Genomic DNA, 21,487 nt, shown 5'->3' with positions numbered 1-21,487 from the left:
CTAGCCAGTCTCCAGACCTGAACCCAATAGAAAATCTTTGGAGGGAGCTGAACGTCCGTATTGCCCACCGACAGCCCCGAAACCTGAAGGATCTGGAGAAGGTATGTATGGAGGAGTGGGCCAAAATCCCTGCTGCAGTGTGTGCAAACCTGGTCAATAACTACAGGAAACGTATGATCTTTGTAATTGCAAACAAAGGTTTCTGTACCAAATATTAAGTTCTGCTTTTCTGATGTATCAAATACTTATGTCATGCAATAAAATGCAAATTAATTACTTAAAAATCATACAATGTGATTTTCTGGATTTTTGTTTTAGATTCCGTCTCTCACAGTTGAAGTGTACCTATGATAAAAATTACAGACCTCTACATGCTTTGTAAGTAGGAAAACCTTCAAAATCGGCAGTGTATCAAATACTTGTTCTCCCCACTGTATTTACACAAATACTAATTTCTGCATTTCATGTTTCACATTTGTGATTTGCCAAATGTAATCGACAAACAAAACTGTTCAAATGGATTACATTGTGGTGTTTTTATTCAAAGACAAACGACAGTAACTGTTTCTGGAGTAACATTTGAAAATGCATTGTATTTCTTATTAAAGTATATTCCTTCCTACTTTAGTCCAACATGGCAGGAAATGGTCACTGAGGTCAACAAAAGAACAACATAATAGGGAGTTTTAGTTTTAATGGGTGCAACAGTCAAAGAAAGGCTACAGGGCTTTTGGGAGAGGACACCCAAATACCATCTCGCATATGTTAACCCCCCCCCCCCCATTTCATCAACTTTCTTTGCATTACAATTCGAAAAATAAATAAAAAATTCCCCCAGAACATATAGAAGATCAAATATACAGTTTGGTTGGTTTAGCAGTAGTGTTTTAAACATTGCATTAAGTGTCATAATATTAATCGAACACACTACTTATCCGTTTCTACTTGTCAGATTTGAATACAGCAAAACAGTGATGGAAAAAATCATACAGGTGTTAGCAATCACAGAGTGTGTGAGGAGAATTTCAGTATGTGGAGTATTAAAATGGTTAGAAATGGTTATGTCGAAACCGAATGATTACCATTATATCAACTGACTGTACAATACTTATCTCTAATAAAACTGTTGACCGTTCTCTTTTTAGAGATCACCAACCTCTCTGAGTAGTACACACTAATACTGACTGAGATGAGATTGTACTTTATTAATCCTCAAGGGGAAATTAGTTTGGATTGTAATCTCTTCTCAATAGCTGGTAAGGAATCAGCCAGTGACCCCTATAGATAACAGACAGAAACAAAAATAGTATATTCTCGTCAACCAATACAATATCAACTTTCTATTACAACTTTGAATACAGTCATTCCCATTTGCTGAGGCAGTTGGTATAAACAAACGTTTAGTTGAGTCAATTCAGATTCTGTCTCCAAAATATTTATTGGCTTAATTTATTGACATAAAATCGAACGGCATGTGGGGGAAATGATCTCAGGAACACACTGGTTACGTTTTCAATCCAAATAAAATAGAATTTTCCTTTAAAAACACAATCTACACTTTTACGTTGTCTACAGTTGACCAGCAACTGCAGCAAAATAATAATACAAAATGCTACATAAAAATATATTCACTTATATAATTTGATATAATTGTATTTCTTATTTCAAAAAAGCACTCGCACATCTGAGTTATCTGGTTGCAGGTGCGAGGGAATATGATAACCTCAAAGAAAAGAGAAACCTGCACATTGCTCTTGCTCTTATTAAAGCATAATATTTCAAAATAAGTAATACCAGCAAGAGCAGTGTGCAGGTTTCTCTTTTGTTTGAATATAATGGCATTGCAAATGGCAGTTAGGTTGTAGACGCAAGAGTATGCATGTTGATATGATGTCCATACTGCTGCAAGCCATTCTTCAATTATCCTATAGGGGTCGCCAAATCCACATGAAGGTCCAGCCAACCGTCGCAGAGCATCTGTTTAGCTTCTTCACACATCACACCAGGACAACTGGGCACAGACGTCAATTCAATGTCTATCCACGTTGCTTCAACGTATTTTTTTTTTAATGACGTGGAAACAACGTTGATTCAACCAGTTTGTGACCAGTGGGGTGGCTCGATTCAATCCATATCGCTGTAGTTCAAAGTTATAGCGCGATTTACATTTAATGTTCCCACGTTTATGGAGACTGCATTCATGGTAAACTGCATTTGTCGGTTCAATCAGAAATTGCCTTTAAATTTCAAGCATGCTAAATGCAGGTTGGCATTTATTGTCATGAATCTTGCCATGGAGTCAGCTCTGCAGAGTGGTCACTAGCTGGCACAGCCACAAAGTCATAAAAACCTAACCCTAACCTTACCTCTAAATTTAAACACACTGCTAACCCGAATGCCTAACCCTAACCTTAAATTAAGACCAAAAAGCTACATTTAGTCTTCATGAATTTTTACGAAATGGACAATTTTGGCTTTGCAGCTGGCCCATCTAGCGGAAATCGCTCACTGTTGCCCCCAGGGCAAGACTCATGACAATAAACGTCAACCTTCCGCTATAGCGCTGAATTTCGGCGATACGGATTGAATCGAGCCCCAGAAGTAATGTAAAAGACAACTGAAGTAATGTAAAAGACATCCCATTCTATGTGTTGACATAGATAGAAAGAAGCAGCTCTGGATTTGATTCTGGGTGCCGGTACTGTTTAAATCCAGGTGCAGGGGCTCCACAATACCTTTGAGCTAATATTCTATAAGAGGAACAGGAGCTCAAGCAGCAGAACATTTGAGGTGCCGGTACTCAGCTCTGATGAGCTCCTGCCCAAGTCAAGCACCGGAAAGGAGCAGAAGTTCTGCGTTATCTAACCAGGTCCCAGTGTTAGAAGAAGACACAGTCAGATACATTGACTTCTGCAAGAGGAGCATGCATGTACATTTGTCCTTGTAACGAAAACAGACAGTGAGGATGTGATGTAAGAGAACTTCCTGGTCCGATGACCTCACAAAAGAGTCTGGACAAGGGTGTTTCTTAAAACGTAGACTTCAGGCCCCAGTCATACTACTAGAAACTTCAGTCAGTTCTCAGAGCACACGTATCAGAGTATGGAGGGCTCTGCGGCGGCCATTTTGTGCTCCTTCTTTAGGAAACACAAAGTCCAAGCTGACCCGACACTGGACTTGACCAACCAACTCCTGACACTCACGTGCCGTATCCCTAAAAAGAGAGTGAAATGCAATGTAGACACCAGACACTTCTCTCCACACCTGCTTCCTCTTTCTGTCTACTTTTAGAAGAATAGGAACTACTTTTTCCATTGAGTAGTCTAGGATCCCTTCACAACACACAGCAACATTCTCTGACCCTATAGTTGAAATATACAGTGCATTTTTTCAATTTCCGCCATTCACTACCATTCTATGGATACACGTGTGCGTTGTCCATATTAGGACATCCTCAGTATCACCATTCAATATCATTCCATCATAACCGTGTGGTGTCCATATTAGGACTGCCTCAGTCTCAGCAGTCAGCTATTGTACTTGTTCCACCATCCATCAGTGTTCTCTCAGGTCTATGTGTTCTGATGTATGAGTCTGAATTGTCCCTGTATGTATTTGTACACTAGTGAAAAATCCAATGTCCCCTCTAGGGATCAATAACGTTTAATTTAATTTCAATTAAGTTTCATTCATCCAATTGGCTAGGTAGTAGGCAGTTGCCATTGTGCTGGTTAGCTGGGATAGCTGGTATACACAGGTTAAGGTTGGGCACTCTGCGGTAGACAAAATGGAAGGGTTGCGAGTTTGGGTGGCTGTGTATCTCTGCTTTGATTCGCTGTGGGTGTGTGTCCGGGGCAAGCTGCTGACTGGTTGCCTCAGTGAGGAGAAAGAGGGCGTGGTTCTCGGGGTCATGAACTTTGAACTTGTAGGCGCAGAGCGAGCATACTTCTTCGGTGGTGGAGTACGGGTGGACTAGGAGGGTTTTGGCTGTGCAGCCACTGTTGACTTCTTGTAAGGCGACTCGCAGGTAGTTCTGAAGGAGAAGGCATACAAGGAATGTGATACAGGTATCATTGATATAAATATACATGTATGCAAACATGCAAAACAGATATAAAATATACACATGCAAAAATACATTGTAGAAAATGACACAAAGAGAGACAGAGAACATAACACAGATATCAGTTATATGCAGGTGCTCATGCAGGATCAGAACTGAGACACAAATACACAGGAATGTTTTTTTTTTGTAAGACACACAGGGAGAAAGATGAAATAGCTCTAATACAACTCTATAGCCTCTATTATTTGTATGGCGTTTACAGAAAGACACAGCCATTTCAGAGCGAACAGAGAAAACCAAGACAACATGTCATTAGTGCACAATCACATGCATTAGATTAGTCCTATCTCATCTACCTATCAGCTTCCTTCTCAATATCACTCCCTTCTTGACCATCCCTAACCCGGAAATCAAACACATATTTTATCTTCCAAAATTGTCTTCATAGTTCCAGATCATTTTTGAATACAGATCCAGATACAGAGGGATAGTCTCCGCATGTCACCACCGGCGCTTCTCATGCAGATTGGTGTTGAGTGAAGTTGCCCCTTGACGCTAATCTTGGGTCAGTTTTGCATTTCCCCCCACTAATGGTTAAGGTTAGGATTGGGGGAAAGAAAGCTGATCCTAGATCTGTACTTAAGGGAAACTTCACACTGGAGCCATGCAGATTCAGTCTCCCCCGTGTCGGGGGAGGCGTTTTAGGGGGGCGTTCTTTCAAACTCACTGCCTGGGGGTCAGATGGGGTTCAGGGCGATACCTGGAAGTCGTCCACGGATGGTGCCGTGCGCTGGGCGGTGCGTCGGCGGTGCCACTGGTGCAGGGTGTCTCTGGCCTCGGAGCTGAGGACCCTGGCTGCCTGTTCCTCCTGGAAGTTCTTGATGAGAGCCATGGCCCCGTACGCACTGGTCAGGTAGTAGCCACCTGGGAGAGGGAAGGTTGGGGAGAAGGGGAGAAGGGGAAAGCAGGCAGGGAAGGAGGAGACCCAGGAAGAAAAATATAATACATGTCAATATGGGCATGCTGTAGTTTGACTGTGGACGTGTTAATGTGTCAACGAGGCTATACGAGGTGGAAAATGACGTATACGGTTTATATGTTGGTGAAGAATACATTCTGGTGTATACGTGAGTATATCGCATTGCACTCCTACAGTGGGTTTGGGACTGAGAACAGGACACTGGACTAGAGGAAGTGCCCTGGTAAGATACTCATCAGGAAGCCACTAACTAGAGGGACAATACCTTTTCCAAGGGAACCCACCCACACCTTATGAACATTCCAATTCACATTGTCTTTCTGTGGAACAAACTTGTTTCCTACCAAGCCTGCCTTCCAGTCTGGGCTTGAACTTGACCTGTAGTCACCCTGCACGACCTGAACTAACACATATGCATGGTTATGAGATAAATTGAGATAAATTGCCTGTTTATTGCAGAAAACAACGATGTTAGGTAGAGTGTACCAAGATTCTAGATTTCATTTATTATAGACCTGTCTAGATCTAATATTACTGTGAGTTAAAGTGAGGTAGGGCTGCGTTTTTACTCTGGTTTATGATACGGACACACAGGAGAACTGACCAGATTGTGTTGTCCTGACCCAAGTTCCTGAAGTTGGACTATGATTGGGCCAGGCAGATCTATTGTCAGTCCAGACACTGCCTCCTGTGCTTGTGTGAAGGTGAAATCTGTCACCACAAAACCTTGCAAGACGGCTAGTTCACTGGGTCGCTTAGCAGCATGACAACACGAGCTTGACTCATTCTGATAGATCAATGTAGAGATAGATCAGTTGGAGGCGAGACAGACAGGTAGACCTCCCCTCTTCAATGATCAGTCCAGGTAAACTGTATACCGTGGCATTGAATCCAGTGTCATTATGTGATGGTAGACCTACCCTCTCCATGCAGCAGTGAGGGGTCCAGCAGCTCCATCATGTAGAGGATCTCAGTGTCCAGCTGAGGCATGTCACACTGGGCCAGGACATAGGTCAGCATCGGTAGGAAGTCATCTGCTCCGTACATCCTCCCTGAGAGGGACAGAGAGAGAGATTATTATTATTTTTATGTTAATATTGTACATCTCCAAAGTAAGCTTTGGCAATATGTACATTCTTACGTCATGCCAATAAAGCAAATTGAATTGAAGGGAATTGAGAGAGAGAGTGGAGAGAGAGGAGAGAGAGAAGAGAGAGCGAGAGAGAGAGAGAGAGAGAGAGAGAGAGAGAGGCATGTCACAATGGGCCAGGACGTAGGCCAGCATGGGCTGGAAGTCATCCTCCCTGTACATCCTGCCTGAGAGAGAGTTACACAGCGGGGAAAGGCAAGGTGTGGTATAGGAAAGGTGTGGTCAGATGAAAACACACACATGAACACACAAACACACACATGAACACACAAACATGAACACACAAACATGAACACACTAACACACACATGAACACACTAACACACACATGAACACACTAACACACACATGAACACACAAACACACACATGAACACACAAACACACACATGAACACACAAACACACACATGAACACACAAACACACACATGAACACACAAACACACACATGAACACACAAACACACAATAGAATTTCAATATAAAAAATATGTTTTATCAAACAGAAGAATTAAGAAAAAGTGCTTTTTAGTTTCCATCCTAAATTTACTGAATTTAAATGGAATTGATCCCAATCTTGCGTAATAGACAACCAGGTACACTATAGACAAATATGTAGAACTTATTCACACTCTCTGCACATGCACCCTCCCTCCCAAAACACATCCTCCCCCCAATCCCACCTACCTGAGTTATCCTGCATGATGGTGTAGATGAGTTTACACACTCGGAGCAGCAGCGACACCTTCTTATCCGGGGAGTACATCTTCCTCATGTTGTGGAACTTGTGGCGGATCTTCTCGATGGCCATGGGGTCAGGGGGCACAGCCCCGTCCACACCCAGGTCCTGGGGCCTCCGGGTCTTAGCCAGGGCCAGGTTCTCCCTCAGCTGCTGCCAGCCTCCACTGCTCACCTAGGAGGAGAGGAAGGAGGAGAAGGTTTTGAGCGTAGATATTTAGCTATTAGAAGTGACAAAGCCCCAATGCTTAAATGGGAGAGGAGAGAGAGGAAGGTCAAGGTTATGGTTATAGATATAGAATTACTAGACAAACAAGGTTATGAATCATCATCATGGTCATGATCGTCATCTATTAATTATATTTATATGATCATTGTTCCTTCTATTTATTCTATTTCTATCATAGAAATGTAATTACTAGAAGGGGAGAAAACCTCTCAGACCTGTGGTTACGATGACATCAACTTCAGGATTCTCCTCAGTGTAAACACTGCATATAAAATATATCCTGTTAAAAGACATGAGCTCCTTGACTAACGTTCTACTAACTTTCAGAATCAACCATGATTCTAACAGGTGCTGCAATGGAAAACCAAGCTTACCTGGAAGTCGTGCAGGGCCACCTCCACTACGCCCTTCAGCGGCTTCAACACACATTTGTGCATGGCCTTCTCCAGGACAGTGTCTAGAGATAAAACACAGACACATTGGGAGTTAGTGACCGCTTCCCCACACTGGCTTGTAAGTGCACCCACTAGCCCATATTGTGTAGTCAACTGAGTTCAATCAATCTAAACTGGATCAAGACACACTGCTGTGTGCAGGGCTTTCTTCATCTTTCTGGAGTTCAATCAATGTTTCACACAATTAGGAGGATGTGGTAAAACTCCCCGTTACATAAGAGCTTCACATTTAAACGTTTTACAGGGATGAATCTCATGCATCTGCAAACGCGTTTCCGCAATAAAACGGTAAACGTGAACGCTGCAAAACGTCATGCAGTAAAATAAATACCATCCATAACAATTAACCTCAACTGACCCAGATGCAGTTCGACCTTGCAATGGCATTTTATTGTGCAATGGTGCGTACGCTGTGAAGAGCTACTTCCACTGCCGTGCCCTAAAACATAACCCAGCCATAAACATAGCTGAACTTGCACACTAACAGACATCAAAAGCCTCAAGATCCTCAGGAGAATAAAGAATACGTCCTTGAACACAAACCACACCGTTTGATAAAACAATAGCCTACATCCATCACGTAGGCTATTCTATTATTTTTCATCTGACCTCAAACTGTATAAAATCAGTGTCAGCGAAGCGGTGCAGCCTGTTTTCAAGCAAATAACTGTTTCTCGTTCATTGCTGCTGATTAACTAGCGGTGACAGAGCCAATGAACCGTTGCCGGCAGCTGGGAACTGAACCATAGTTTTTATCGATTATTTCAACGGGCTATTCTTATGTTATAACCTCATTAACGTGTGTATACATTTGCATTTGTTCACGCCACTTTATCATGCAAAGCCTTCATCCAAATTAATCTAGTGGCCTGTTGTGTGGAAAGCCTGAGAGTAGCAGAAGTCTAGACAGGAGGACTGCTTTATGGTGTTTGACATGAGCAATGCTGGGTTTTCCAGGAAAACAGAGCTGGGAGAAAGAGAAAGAGAGAGAGAGAGAGGCACAGAGAGCTTGAGCGAGAGAGAGAGCCTGAGAGAAAGAGAGAGAGAGAGAGAGGGGAGTACAGAGAGAGGTACAGAGAGCTTGAGAGAGAGAGAGAGAGAGAGAGAGAGAGAGAGAGAGAGAGAGAGAAAGGGGAATGTACAGAGAGAGAGGGGGAGTGTACAGAGAGAGAGAGAGAAAGAAAGAAAGAAAGAAAGAAAGAAAGAAAGAAAGAAAGAAAGAAAGAAAGAAAGAAAGAAAGAAAGAAAGAAAGAAAGAAAGAAAGAAAGAAAGAAAGGAAAAAGAGGGAGGTTTGGGGAAGTGTAAGGTTAGAAAACTCCCCACTCCCTACAGACTACACAGCACTGTATTCTTATACGTAAAGGAGCCAGTTTAGCAAAGCAATGTCAACCAAGGTAAAAACTGTGTAGCGTTTTACTGTCGGCTACATCTAATAAAATAAATCTGATTCTGAATACTTGGAGAGGTAGGTAGATTATTAACATGGACTCGAGAGCTGGATAAACACACACTGGTTAATAGTTCATACACATGAAGTAAACACACACACACGTCCCTCTACACTTCCTTACTGCTGCTTTCCTGTCTCCTTTCAGGACTGGCCTTGGCTCCTTGGTATGTTGGGCAATGTTTGTTATGTTGCTATACCTCCTCTGTAAGCCTTGGGCTACACTGTAAGCCTTGGGCTACACTGTAAGCCTTGGGCTACACTGTAAGCCTTGGGCTACACTGTAAGCCTTGGGCTACACTGTAAGCCTTGGGCTACACTCCTTAGAAAAAAGGGTTCCAAAAGGGTTCTTTGTGGAGAGATAGGGTTCTACCAAGAACCAGTTTGATCAGAAGAACCCTTTTTGGAAGACAAGGGTCCTTTGTAAGCCAAAAGGTTCTACCTACAACCTTTAACATCCTAAATAGTTTTTGGAAGAAAGGGTTATTCGATGTTTCTTTGGAAGGCAAGAAGGGTTCTACATAGAACCAGCCGTCCTTCATCACTGTTAGGGAACCTTTATACTGAAGAATGTGTCTAGTTTTTTATGATTTGCTTTTGTTGTATTGTCGTGTATAATAACACATATATTATTGTGTATATGAATATGTGGTTTAATGTGTTTATTGTATTTTGATGTGTATTGTGGTGCTATACAGGGCTCATCTGGAAAAGAGACCTTGGTCTCAGCATTGACTCTGTCAAAATAAAGGTAAAAACAAACACAAAAAATACAATAAATAATAATATACTATTTCCCAGCATGCTCTATTGCAGGGAGATTTTCAGAATAGTTCGTTTTACTGTAATATCTGTGTTTTTGCATGTACAATGATTGGTTGATACATTTTATGCTACACAAAAATAAATAACATACAGTTTTCTAAACATCCAATCTGTACCCGATACTGAGGTGGTTGTTCCAGTTTAGATGATTTTGGTAGTCTCAGTATTCAATCTTCCCTACCCTAGCAGTCATTCTGAATGCAGGTTGCAGGTGATTAACAATTCCACTTGTTGGATATCCTAACTCTGACTGGATTCCAATAGAAATTACACATTTCTTTGCAAGCCAGCATAATGTGACTTGCAGGCCTGTAAACCAGGAGATTCTTAACACCACTGTGTTAGGGTATAACTAGGCCCTCAAAGAAAAGCCAAAGACTTCTAGAACTAACCCAAGATAGACCAGAGCCTGTCGTTTCCAATAGGAGCAAATGAATCATAGTGTGCAGAACAAGCAAGGAGGTGGGCAGAGCCAAGCATGAGCTAGTGAGATCCTATTGGCGCGTTCTAGCATTTATTTGCATATTTCCGTTAGGGAACGCCTACTCCGTGAAGTGCGTGTGTGCAATAACGCCATTCGCCTTTGCACTCCTTCTAAACAACAACATATTTTACAACTTTAGCAAATGGTAAAGTCTACAAAATGCAGTCCACTCTGTTTGTTCCAGATTCTAGTTTTGAAAACAGAAAACTGTATGGAGATCAAATGTTTCATCAATGAGAAAATTTGCAGAATGTCGGCCAAAATCGATCTCGCTTTATCTTCTCCCACTGCCGGCCACTGGGCTTCCTCTGATCACCATATTTGGTAGTGAGTGGAAACGCCAACCGGATGCTTCACATTTCTACATCCGGTGAAATATCTGACTCATTGTTCTATTTGTGGAAAGGCCTTATGATATACACTACCGTTCAAAGGTTTGGGATCAGCCTATACAATGAATCATACCATTACTGTACTCATAGGTCACCTACACTACCATTCAAAAGTTTGGGGTCACTTAGAAATGTCCTTGTTTTTGAAAGAAAAGCAAATTTTTTGTCCATTAAAATAACATACATTTGATCAGAAATACAGTGTAGACATTGTTAATGTTGTAAATGTCTATTGAAGCTGGAAACGGCTGATTTATTAAACAAATATCTACATAGGTGTATAGAGGCCCATTATCAGAAACCATCACTCCTGTGTTCCAATGGCACGTTGTGTTAGCTAATCCAAGTTTATAATTTTGAAAGGCTAATTGATCATTAGAAAACCCTTTTGAAATTATGTTAGCACAGCTGAAAACTGTTGTACTGATTAAAGAAGCAATAAAACTGGCCTTCTTTAGACCAGTTGAGTATCTGGAGCATCAGCATTTGTGGGTTCGATTACAGGCTCAAAATGGCCGGAAACAAAGAACTTTCTTCTGAATCTCGTCAGTCTATTCTTGTTCTGAGAAATGAAGGCTATTCCATGTGAGAAATTGCCAAGAAACTGAAGATCTGGTACAATGCTGTGTACTACTCTCTTCACAGAACAGCGCAAACTGGCTATAGAATTAGGGTTAGGTTTGGTTTTAGGTTTAGGTTTGGTTTTAGGGTTAGGTTTGGTTTTAAGGTTTGGTTTTAGGGTTAGGGGTTTGGGGTTAAGGTTAGGGAAAATAGGATTTTGAATGTGAATACATTTTTTGGTCCCCACTTGGATAGTAAAACCAACCTGTGTGTGTATGTGTGTGTGTCGGTGGGTGTCTGTGTGTGTTGACAGTCCTCTGGTTCCCTTTATAAACACACACTTGGTTACTCTACCTCCATGCTCACTCTTTACCTCAATTACCAGTAAAACTATCAATTTTACCCCCCCCCTTACCTCAATTACTAGTAAATTGATCCAGTTTGGGCTTTTAAATGACATTACGAGGATCTACACCCATTTCTCCCTAATGCATCTTATACATACAGTCTACACTGATATACTATGTCAACAGTGAGTGTAGGATAGCACAGTCCAAACTTCACTTCTCTATTCCTGAAAGCCTTCCATAGCCTGCGGCTTTTACCATTACGTCAGTCTGTCTGTCTATACAGGAATCCCATTTGTGTTACTAGTCAACTACCACTCCAACAACCACTTCTTCTCTGAACAATGCTTGGCTGTTGTTGTTTACAAAGAACAAGGGAAAAGAGACGAGTGTAAAATTATGGCTACATATTCATGCAAATACTTATTCAGCCGAAACTCAATGAAAACCCTCTTTGACAACATTGGCTAAGTTAGCCTCCATCACAATTTCACTGTCAAACATTAGCACTTGCTTGCTTCAGCTCCGTGTTGTCAAAATGAGGACTACGTATTGTAGCCTCCTCTAACTAGGCCTATTTTCTGTCATTAGTAAGTTCATACCATATTTGGTCCCACATTAATAGAATCCCTGACATTTAGGGATTTTGGTTGGGAGATAATTGTCATTTTTGCCATTCCAATTGAACCACGAAAGAAGCTTGGCATTTGGCACAACTGTGTGAATTTGTGCCAAGCTGGAGAGGCCAGGAATAGTTGACTGTAGGGAAGGGAGGGTACACTGGCATCTCACTGGCATCTCACTGGCATCTCCGTAACTCAACACTGGTTTCTATAACCAGTCTGTCTTAACATGGACCAATAGGGAGCTCTTCAAATAGCTGGGCTAATTTTCATCATGTATATAGGTTAAGTCTTGACAGTTTATCACTGTAAATATGTTGTAAGTGGATTAGGTCACTGTGAAACTAGTTTTTAGGTGTTACTTCCCTATTAGAGCTGAAGTGGTCGGAGAGAGAGCCAACATGATCAAATAATTGGGATATGAGAAACACACACAACCACACACTCATTCATGTGAAGTACGTATCTACCCACACAACAGCTTCCTTGTAGTCTGAGTTTCAATGATATGTACAGGAGGCTATAAGGACAACTCCCCCCTACCCCAAACACAATCCACACACACACTCACCTATCTGATCCTCGGGTATGAGTGATTCGATGGGTGGGTCCAGTTCGGAGCTCTGCGTCAGGTAGGCCTTCATCTGGGTCATGAACTGTCTGAGGGTCTGCAGGAGGTCTAAGCCTGACGTATGACACCCCTTATTCTCCTGTACAAAACTGATATAATCCTGAACCAGGCATCCAAAGTAGGAACTCTTGTCCCTGGAGAGCTCTGCTATCCTCCTCACGGCTCGCCTTTCTGGGGTCATGAACGTGCTGAAGACTCCAGAAACTTTTCGGAAGCTCAGCGCAACTTTGACCCCGACTCCGACCCCTCTCCGGTGGGCTTTGAAGGGAGGACGGAGGACCTGGTCCAGGTCGTTCTCCAGGCTGACGCCGTAGTCTTCCTCTTCTTCGTCACAGAGGTCTTCGTCGTCGCTGCTGTCCTTGTTGTTGCCAAGGGGATGCCGTAATCTAAGAGGGGGGCTGGCGGGGAGGGAGAGGGGAGGGTGGGAGTAGTCCAGAGAATCTGAGGAAGAGGTGGAGATGGACATGTCGCTCAGCCTCCCCTCTTGTCCCTCTCGCCTGGGGGTCTTACCCGGAGGGCTGGGGGGGCTACCAGCACCATTTCCCACTATGGAGGGAGCGGGTATGGCCGGTGCCTGGCACGGGGGAAGCTTGGCACGGGACAGAGCCTTGGCGATAGTCTCGTCATCAAGAGCGATGTGGCACCGGTGGGCGTCGATGTCAGGTTTTTTGGAGTGTGGGGGAGGAGGGTGTTGAGGGTGATGGTGGGGCACAGGGATGGCGGCGCTGCTCGTCATCTTTTTGGAATGGCTGCTGTGCCTGGCACCCATGGGAGGGCGAGGGGTGGGGCGAAGGTTCTGATTGGATGAAGGCTGCAGTGGTTGCCTGGTGACAACAATGGCTGCAGGTGTTTCGGGCATGCTGCTCTTGGGCTTCTGGGATAGAGGGGTGGGGGGAGGGGGAGCTTGGCGGCGCTGGGAGAGGGAACGGGGGGGCGGGAATAAGAGGGAATGGGGAGGCGGGGGCCGAGGTGGGCGTGACTTCCTGTTCACGTTGGGGTCCGTGACAGGGGCCGAAGACGTCCCACCGGTAGTTCCTGGGCTGGGGGTGGAGTGTGTGACGTAGGGGGAAGGAGAGGAGGAAGAGGATGGAGGGTCTTCCTCAAGCCGCCGATGAGTCTGGAGGAAGAGGGGGTTGACGAAGCAAAGAGCCCCGTTGGACTGGCTTCTCTCCAGGCGAGAGGAGGAGGAGGAAGGGGGACGAGCTGGAGGAACGCTGTTGTGGCGAGTCACACTCTGCTTCTCTTGTGTCCTCTCTGCACCCTGGTTGTCGCCATCTCTGTCAAGGCGCTGTGGTGGAGGGCGAGAGGGAGAGGTTGTCCTTCGCAGGCTGCCTAGAGCAGAGTGCCAGAATCCTAACAGGAGAGAAGAGATTAGCAATCATTAACAGAGTCCACACACTGTATACATTGAAAAACCTCCAAGAGCTGCCTAACCACAACCTGACCCAATAACACTCAACGTCATGATAATCATTCAAACACAAAGACAGACACCTTCATACCTTCATGCACAGACACATACCTTCATACACAGACACATACCCTCATACACAGACACATACATACCCTCATACACAGACACATACATACCCTCATACACAGACACATACATACCCTCATACACAGACACATACCCTCATACACAGACACATACATACCCTCATACACAGACACATACATACCCTCATACACAGACACATACCCTCATACACAGACATACCCTCAAAAACAGACACATACATACCTGCATACACAGACATACATACCCTCATAAACAGACACATACATACCTGCATACACAGACATACATACCCTCATAAACAGACACATACCTTCATACACAGACATACATACCCTCATAAACAGACACATACATACCCTCATACACAGACATACATACCCTCATAAACAGACACATACATACCCTCATACACAGACATACATACCCTCATAAACAGACACATACATACCCTCATACACAGACATACATACCCTCAAAAACAGACACATGCATACCTTCATACACAGACATACATACCCTCATAAACAGACACATATTTCCCCTCATAAACAGACACATATTTCCCCTCATAAACAGACACATATTTCCCCTCATAAACAGACACATATTTCCCCTCATAAACAGACACATATTTCCCCTCATAAACAGACACATACATACCCTCATACACAGACACATAGATACCTTCATACACAGAAACCTACAAACCTCCTAGCCCTAACCTTGACCCAAACACACACCCACAGGAACTACCATCAACACCCCTTTCCCACTTACTTTATCCTCCAGTTCACTGACACATCCACAATATAGTGCAAGTAGCACTGTAGTTAGGCAGTCAACCTTTTAATATCCCTCTCTTTCTTTCTCTCTTTTCCTCTGTGATCCTACGCTCTTCTGAGGCAGCGGAGAACGTGGTGAGCTCAGCCCTGCATCGCCCAGCACTGATTCAAGAATGCTGTCCTGACAGACACACACCCAGAGAGACAGAGAGACGGACAGGGAGTCACACATGCAAATTCCACAGGGGTGGTGGGAGGAGTCTATACACTGGAGAGGCCTACAGTGGTGTATAAGCCCTCCTCTTTCCTGATCGCCCTCTACCTCCCTTCTCTGACCGAGTTTCCTGCTGCAATGCAGGACATTGGTTTCCGTTACGATCGTCTCTTCTGTTTTTTCACTTGTATCGACTGAATCAGTCTATTGTTTGCTGGCATTTGGTACACAAGTCTCTGGGCTAACTCATCCAGACAAACAATCGCACACTAAGAAATACTTTACAGAATAATGGCATTCATGTAATAGAATCTACAGACTGTTATAAAGGATTCCATAAGTTACTTGAGAGGACTGCGAAGGACGTTCTGTGTGCATTGAATTCCACAAGCACACACACACACCCTCTGCACAGCAACGCACCTGGGACGGTAGAGAGCGACGGAGCTATGTCGGGCACCGCTTCAAAGGTCTCGTCATACCTCTCTAGTCTAGGGATGGAAAAAACTCGGTGGTATTGATGAAATGCCCATTTGAGAAACATGACCTCTGGAGCTAGACTGAGACAGGCAACTTCTCCCTGCTCTTTACCCTACCCAGAGTGCACTCATCCTGGGCTGGGTTTAGCAGCGACCCCCCCCCCCCCCCCCCCTCGGGGAATAGTCTGGATGGATCTCCTGCAGAGAGCTTTACTGATAGTTCAAAGGACATTTCTTCCTCCACTACTTTTTGAGCCTTGGACAGACTGTACCCAGAGCTAAATTGCATGTCAATAATGTATTCATAACCTTCGGTAATGGAGTATACTGCAACAAAGTGTGTCTGTAGTGAGTGAACAAACTCAATTCAGTAGGGGGAACCATGTCCGCTATTCCCTTCATGACCTCGAAGTTAATATGAATAATTAATGAACTACGTTGAAATGACTTAGCCGAGCCAAAGTCTGCTGCCCTTGGAAAAACCTTTGATAAAAATCTTGGTGCCGCTAAACAATATCCTTTGTGCCCCCTGAGAGAGAAAATACCCATTATGCATTTCTGTACAGGATTTACCGCAGTGTTTTAGCTACAGACTGTTTTAGCTCAGCCTTTTTTGTAAAACACTGGTGACACACTGGTGTGGGTTTAAGTCTCCATGGAAATGCGGCACCAGAAAAGTCATATTTGAGAGGCTTCAAGATGATATGATTTGCTTTCTTGGTACCCTAGACGGACAGCATGTATTTCATTCACGTGTTTCACACAATAACATAGATGTCCTGAGACGTGTCTGCAAAGATTCCAGAACATAGACACAAATATCCATTTGAAATAGAACCTGTCCATTGGGGAAGAGAGTTTGCCTAAATGATTGTGTCAGCATACTAAGAAAAGATCCTCATGTAGAATCACGCCACATACTGCGCTGCTACTCCGCAATGCTCTTTTCTTATTTAGCACGTCACTTGTCCATTTATAACGGGGGCCCTCTGACGGTAAACAAACAGAAGTGTTGACAGCGCCGAGCGCTTGGGTTTTACCCGTCGTTAGCCGTCGTCGTTCAGCCGCGGGGGTTACGTTTGACGGCTCGCACTCCAACATGTAGCCATGAGAGAAAGAAAACCAGGATAGCGGTACTTGACTGTACTGCTACAGAGGAGAGGCAGATAAGTGAGCCTACTAGGCAAACACGGGTTGAATCATTTCCACATCATTTCAACACCAAAAATGTGAATCAACATGGAAAACTGATTGGATTAGCAAAAAGTCATCAAAGCCAGAGCATTTTGGGTTTTTTTCACACCATTTTTTACCTAAATCCAATGACATTGTGACATTTTTTGTTGATTTCACATTGAATTCACCTTGACAATTCAATCACATGTAAATAAAAACAACAGTAGACGACGAAGTGACGTTTGTGCTCAGTGGGAGCCTTATTCTCTTGAAGGCCTTTTTGATTGAGTCAAGTTTGCACATCAGATAATTCAGTTATGTAACAGTGCTTTATTTTGTTCAATATTCAAGTAAACTCCTGTAATTATTTATTGGTACTGATACTTATTTAGTATTTAATTCTCTCTCTCTCTCTCTCTCTCTCTCTCTCTCTCTCTCTCTCTCTCTCTCTCTCTCTCTCTCTCTCTCTCTCTCTCTCTCTCTCTCTCTCTCTCTCTCTCTCTCTCTCTCTCTCTCTCTCTCTCTCTCTCTCTCTCTCTCTCTCTCTCTCTCTCTCTCTCTCTCTCTCTCTCTCTCTCTCTCTCTCTCTCTCTCTCTCTCTCTCTCTCTCTCTCTCTCTCTCTCTCTCTCTCTCTCTCTCTCTCTCTCTCTCTCTCTCTCTCTCTCTCTCTCTCTCTCTCTCTCTCTCTCTCTCTCTCTCTCTCTCTCTCTCTCTCTCTCTCTCTCTCTCTCTCTCTCTCTCTCTCTCTCTCTCTCTCTCTCTCTCTCTGTGTAACCATGCATACACAAGGGGTCAGAGTAAGCCTGTGACTGGTGTGTGTGCCTGTGTGTTCGTGCCTGTGTGTATAATACTTCAGTCGCCACACCCTCCTCCTCCTCCACAGCCCTGAGTTATGCAGCCTGCCTGGAGGAAACTGACTCACACACTGGAGTTACAACAGAGGGAAACTAAGAATATCATGACAGAGTGACTAACTAAACCTGCCATGAAACCAGACCACACCGGTCAGCATGAGCTAACTAACATATAAAACGAATAGACGGTATCAGTAGCCGCAGCACCTGTACACATAGAAGTGTCACTCTGTGGAATGAGGGGCTTTTTAACGTTATGCATGTATGTACTCAAGGAGTCACAGCCCATTTGGATATACTGCCTTCAACAATATGAAATACATTTATAAATAAATACAATTATGTTGTTTCCTTCCATATCAATTTACTATCGGATAATTCATTGGCTTATAGCCCCCTTTTGGGGACATTCTCCACTTTTCAACATCATATTCATTATCTCCAGCGCCAGGTTTAAAGGGGTTTAAAGGGATAGTTTCGTCTGGGACTTCCCCAGAGTCAAATGAACTCGTGGATACCATTTGTATGTCTCTGTGTCCAGTATGAAGGAAGAGGTAGTTTCACAAGCTAATGCTAATTAGAGTTAACGCAATTGCTAACTAGAATTAGCGCAATGACTGGAAGTCTATGGGAACAGCATGCTAGCTGTTTTTGTAGACTTCCAGTATTGTGCTAACGCTAGTTAGCATTTGCTTGCGAAACTACCTCTAACTTCCTTGATACCGGACGCAGATACATATAAATGGTATCCACAAGTTAATCTGACTCTGGGGAAGTAGATAAAGAGCCTCATTGCCAGAATCCCAAACTATCCCTTTAAGCAGAGAAGAAAATAGAGTTGATCACATTCTACCCATCTATTACTGTAGTACCTGCTCCTAGTTGGGCCACCTCCTCCAGGTCTTTCTGAGTCTTGGAGGCTGCAATGGCTTCTGGGAGATTCAAGGTGAAGGGAAGGACGTCCCTGAAAAGAGAAGAGAGAGAATGATCCAACTATGTCTATAATGTCCAACAGATATTCTGGAGGTTCCGAGAGTGGACTTTCCCAGTCTGTATCTCCTCCTGCTAGCTGGACCTGTGTTCTGTCCTCAGGGTGGGTGATGTCACAGGGTAATAGAAGTGGTTTGTCAAAGCAAACACAACAGCCTGAACACCAGAGCGACCGGAGCAGAGAGATGATGAAGAGAATGACATCACTGTGTTGTTACAGTCAACTCAATGCCAACTAACAGAGCCTTGAGGCCTCAGCTGGTGAATCTCTTCACTAGCAATCACAATATGCTGACTAAAACATTCCTTTTACTGTCAAATTTAATATGCAAGTTATTGAGGATATTTTCCCTACTAGGCCCCTTGTTATTAATGAACTTTAACTCGGGCCTGGAGTTTTTTCCTAGTCACGTCAAGTGAATAAGAAAAACTCCTGCCGCTAATGATAGTAAAGTATATCATTATATTCTGTATTTTTCCAAGATTGAAACTGTGTTGTGCTGTACTGGAGATTACTGGAGATTACTGGAGATTACTGGAGATTACTGGAGATTACTGGATATTACCGGGCATTACTGGAGATTACTGGAGATTACTGGAGATTACTGGAGATTACTGGATATTACTGGATATTACTGGGCATTATTGGATATTACTGGATATTACTGGGCATTACTGGACATTACTGGATATTACTGGACATTACTGGACATTACTGGAAATTACTGGACATTACTGGACATTACTGGACATTACTGGACATTACTGGACATTACTGGACATTACTGGATATTACTGGACATTACTGGACATTACTGGACATTACTGGACATTACTGGACATTACTGGATATTACTGGACATTACTGGACATTACTGGACATTACTGGACATTACTGGATATTACTGGACATTACTGGAAATTACTGGAAATTACTGGATATTACTGGACATTACTGGACATTACTGGACATTACTGGATATTACTGGACATTACTGGAAATTACTGGACATTACTGGATATTACTGGACATTACTGGACATTACTGGACATTACTGGACATTACTGGACATTACTGGATATTACTGGACATTACTGGACATTATTGGATATTACTGGATATTACTGGGCATTACTGGACATTACTGGACATTACTGGATATTACTGGACATTACTGGATATTACTGGACATTACTGGACATTACTGGACATTACTGGACATTACTGGATATTACTGGACATTACTGGATATTACTGGACATTACTGGACATTACTGGATATTACTGGAAATTACTGGACATTACTGGACATTACTGGACATTACTGGACATTACTGGATATTACTGGACATTACTGGACATTACTGGACATTACTGGACATTACTGGACATTACTGGACATTACTGGATATTACTGGACATTACTGGACATTACTGGACATTACTGGACATTACTGGATATTACTGGACATTACTGGAAATTACTGGAAATTACTGGATATTACTGGACATTACTGGAAATTACTGGACATTACTGGATATTACTGGACATTACTGGACATTACTGGATATTACTGGACATTACTGGACATTACTGGATATTACTGGACATTACTGGATATTACTGGACATTACTGGACATTACTGGATATTACTGGATATTACTGGACATTACTGGCACAGTGGCACTACTTTCCTTTCATCTACTTCCCTGACCACAGGGGTTTTACGTCATTCCACTTGTGGGGTATTGTTGTATGTTTACTGTAAGTTGGTCATTATTGGACATTACTGACATTACAGTTGTTTAATGTTTCGGTTTCTATTTCTCAGTTGAAACAAAGTTCTGACGTGTCTTTCACTCTGAGCTGTCTGTCTGCCCAGCTGGCATGAAGCTGGTCTAAAACCAGAAGTGAGAAGAGGGCAGTTGAGACAAGCTATGCTTACCTCTTACTTAACACATGGTACCCGATAGTAAATCTACAGGTTATGATCTTATGGACAATTTTTTACTTCGCTATGCTGCACCCCAGATTGCAGCTCCACTGAAATACATATTTAATTTGTCACTGGAAAAAGGGATGTTTGCAAATGTATGGAAGCATGCTAAACTGTGTCCTATTCCGAAAGACAGTAAAGAACCCATTACTCCTGCCAATAGTCAACCAATTAGTCTACTCCCTTCACTCAGTAAGATATTGGAGGGTATTGTGAGTAGACAAATATGGGAGTACATGGAAAAGAATGATCTGATTACAGCCAATCAGCATGCTTATCGCAAAAACCATTCCACTACCACTGCATTGGTTGACATGACTGACCAGTGGCTCAATGCTATGGATAATGGCAGGTTTGTGGGTGTACTATTTTTAGATTTTAGTGCAGCCTTTGATTTAGTGGATCATGAAATAACTTTGACAAAATTAATGCATTATGGTTTTAAGGAGGTAGCATTGAATTGGCTATAGTAATATCTAACTGACAGGAAACAGTCCACCTATATCAATGGTTCATTTTCTTCCCCCCATGCTTTAAACTGTG

The 21,487-nt window shown here is 43.0% G+C and overlaps 1 protein-coding gene across 2 annotated transcripts in view; it reads right to left on the bottom strand.

Annotated features, from left to right (window-relative positions):
- Window positions 1-511: 511 nt before the first annotated feature.
- The window catches only part of LOC139567749 (ras and Rab interactor 2-like), a 56,249-nt gene continuing 35,273 nt past the window's right edge, over window positions 512-21,487 (bottom strand). The window contains exons 8-14 of one of the 2 annotated variants that reach the window (XM_071389214.1): window positions 18,828-18,919; window positions 12,868-14,280; window positions 7,536-7,618; window positions 6,882-7,107; window positions 5,966-6,097; window positions 4,827-4,990; window positions 512-4,033 (exon numbers count right to left, since the gene is read on the bottom strand). In XM_071389214.1, coding sequence (XP_071245315.1) covers window positions 3,686-4,033; window positions 4,827-4,990; window positions 5,966-6,097; window positions 6,882-7,107; window positions 7,536-7,618; window positions 12,868-14,280; window positions 18,828-18,919 — 2,458 coding nt within the window. In that variant the 3' untranslated portion in view covers window positions 512-3,685. Of the gene's footprint in view, window positions 4,034-4,793; window positions 4,991-5,965; window positions 6,098-6,881; window positions 7,108-7,535; window positions 7,619-12,867; window positions 14,281-18,827; window positions 18,920-21,487 lie in introns of both variants that reach the window. The other variant, XM_071389215.1, reaches the window with a different exon arrangement.

This window comes from Salvelinus alpinus, chromosome 2, assembly GCF_045679555.1.
Source record: "Salvelinus alpinus chromosome 2, SLU_Salpinus.1, whole genome shotgun sequence".
Taxonomy (NCBI): Eukaryota; Metazoa; Chordata; class Actinopteri; order Salmoniformes; family Salmonidae; genus Salvelinus; species Salvelinus alpinus.
This window is presented reverse-complemented; position numbering and strand designations above follow the sequence as displayed.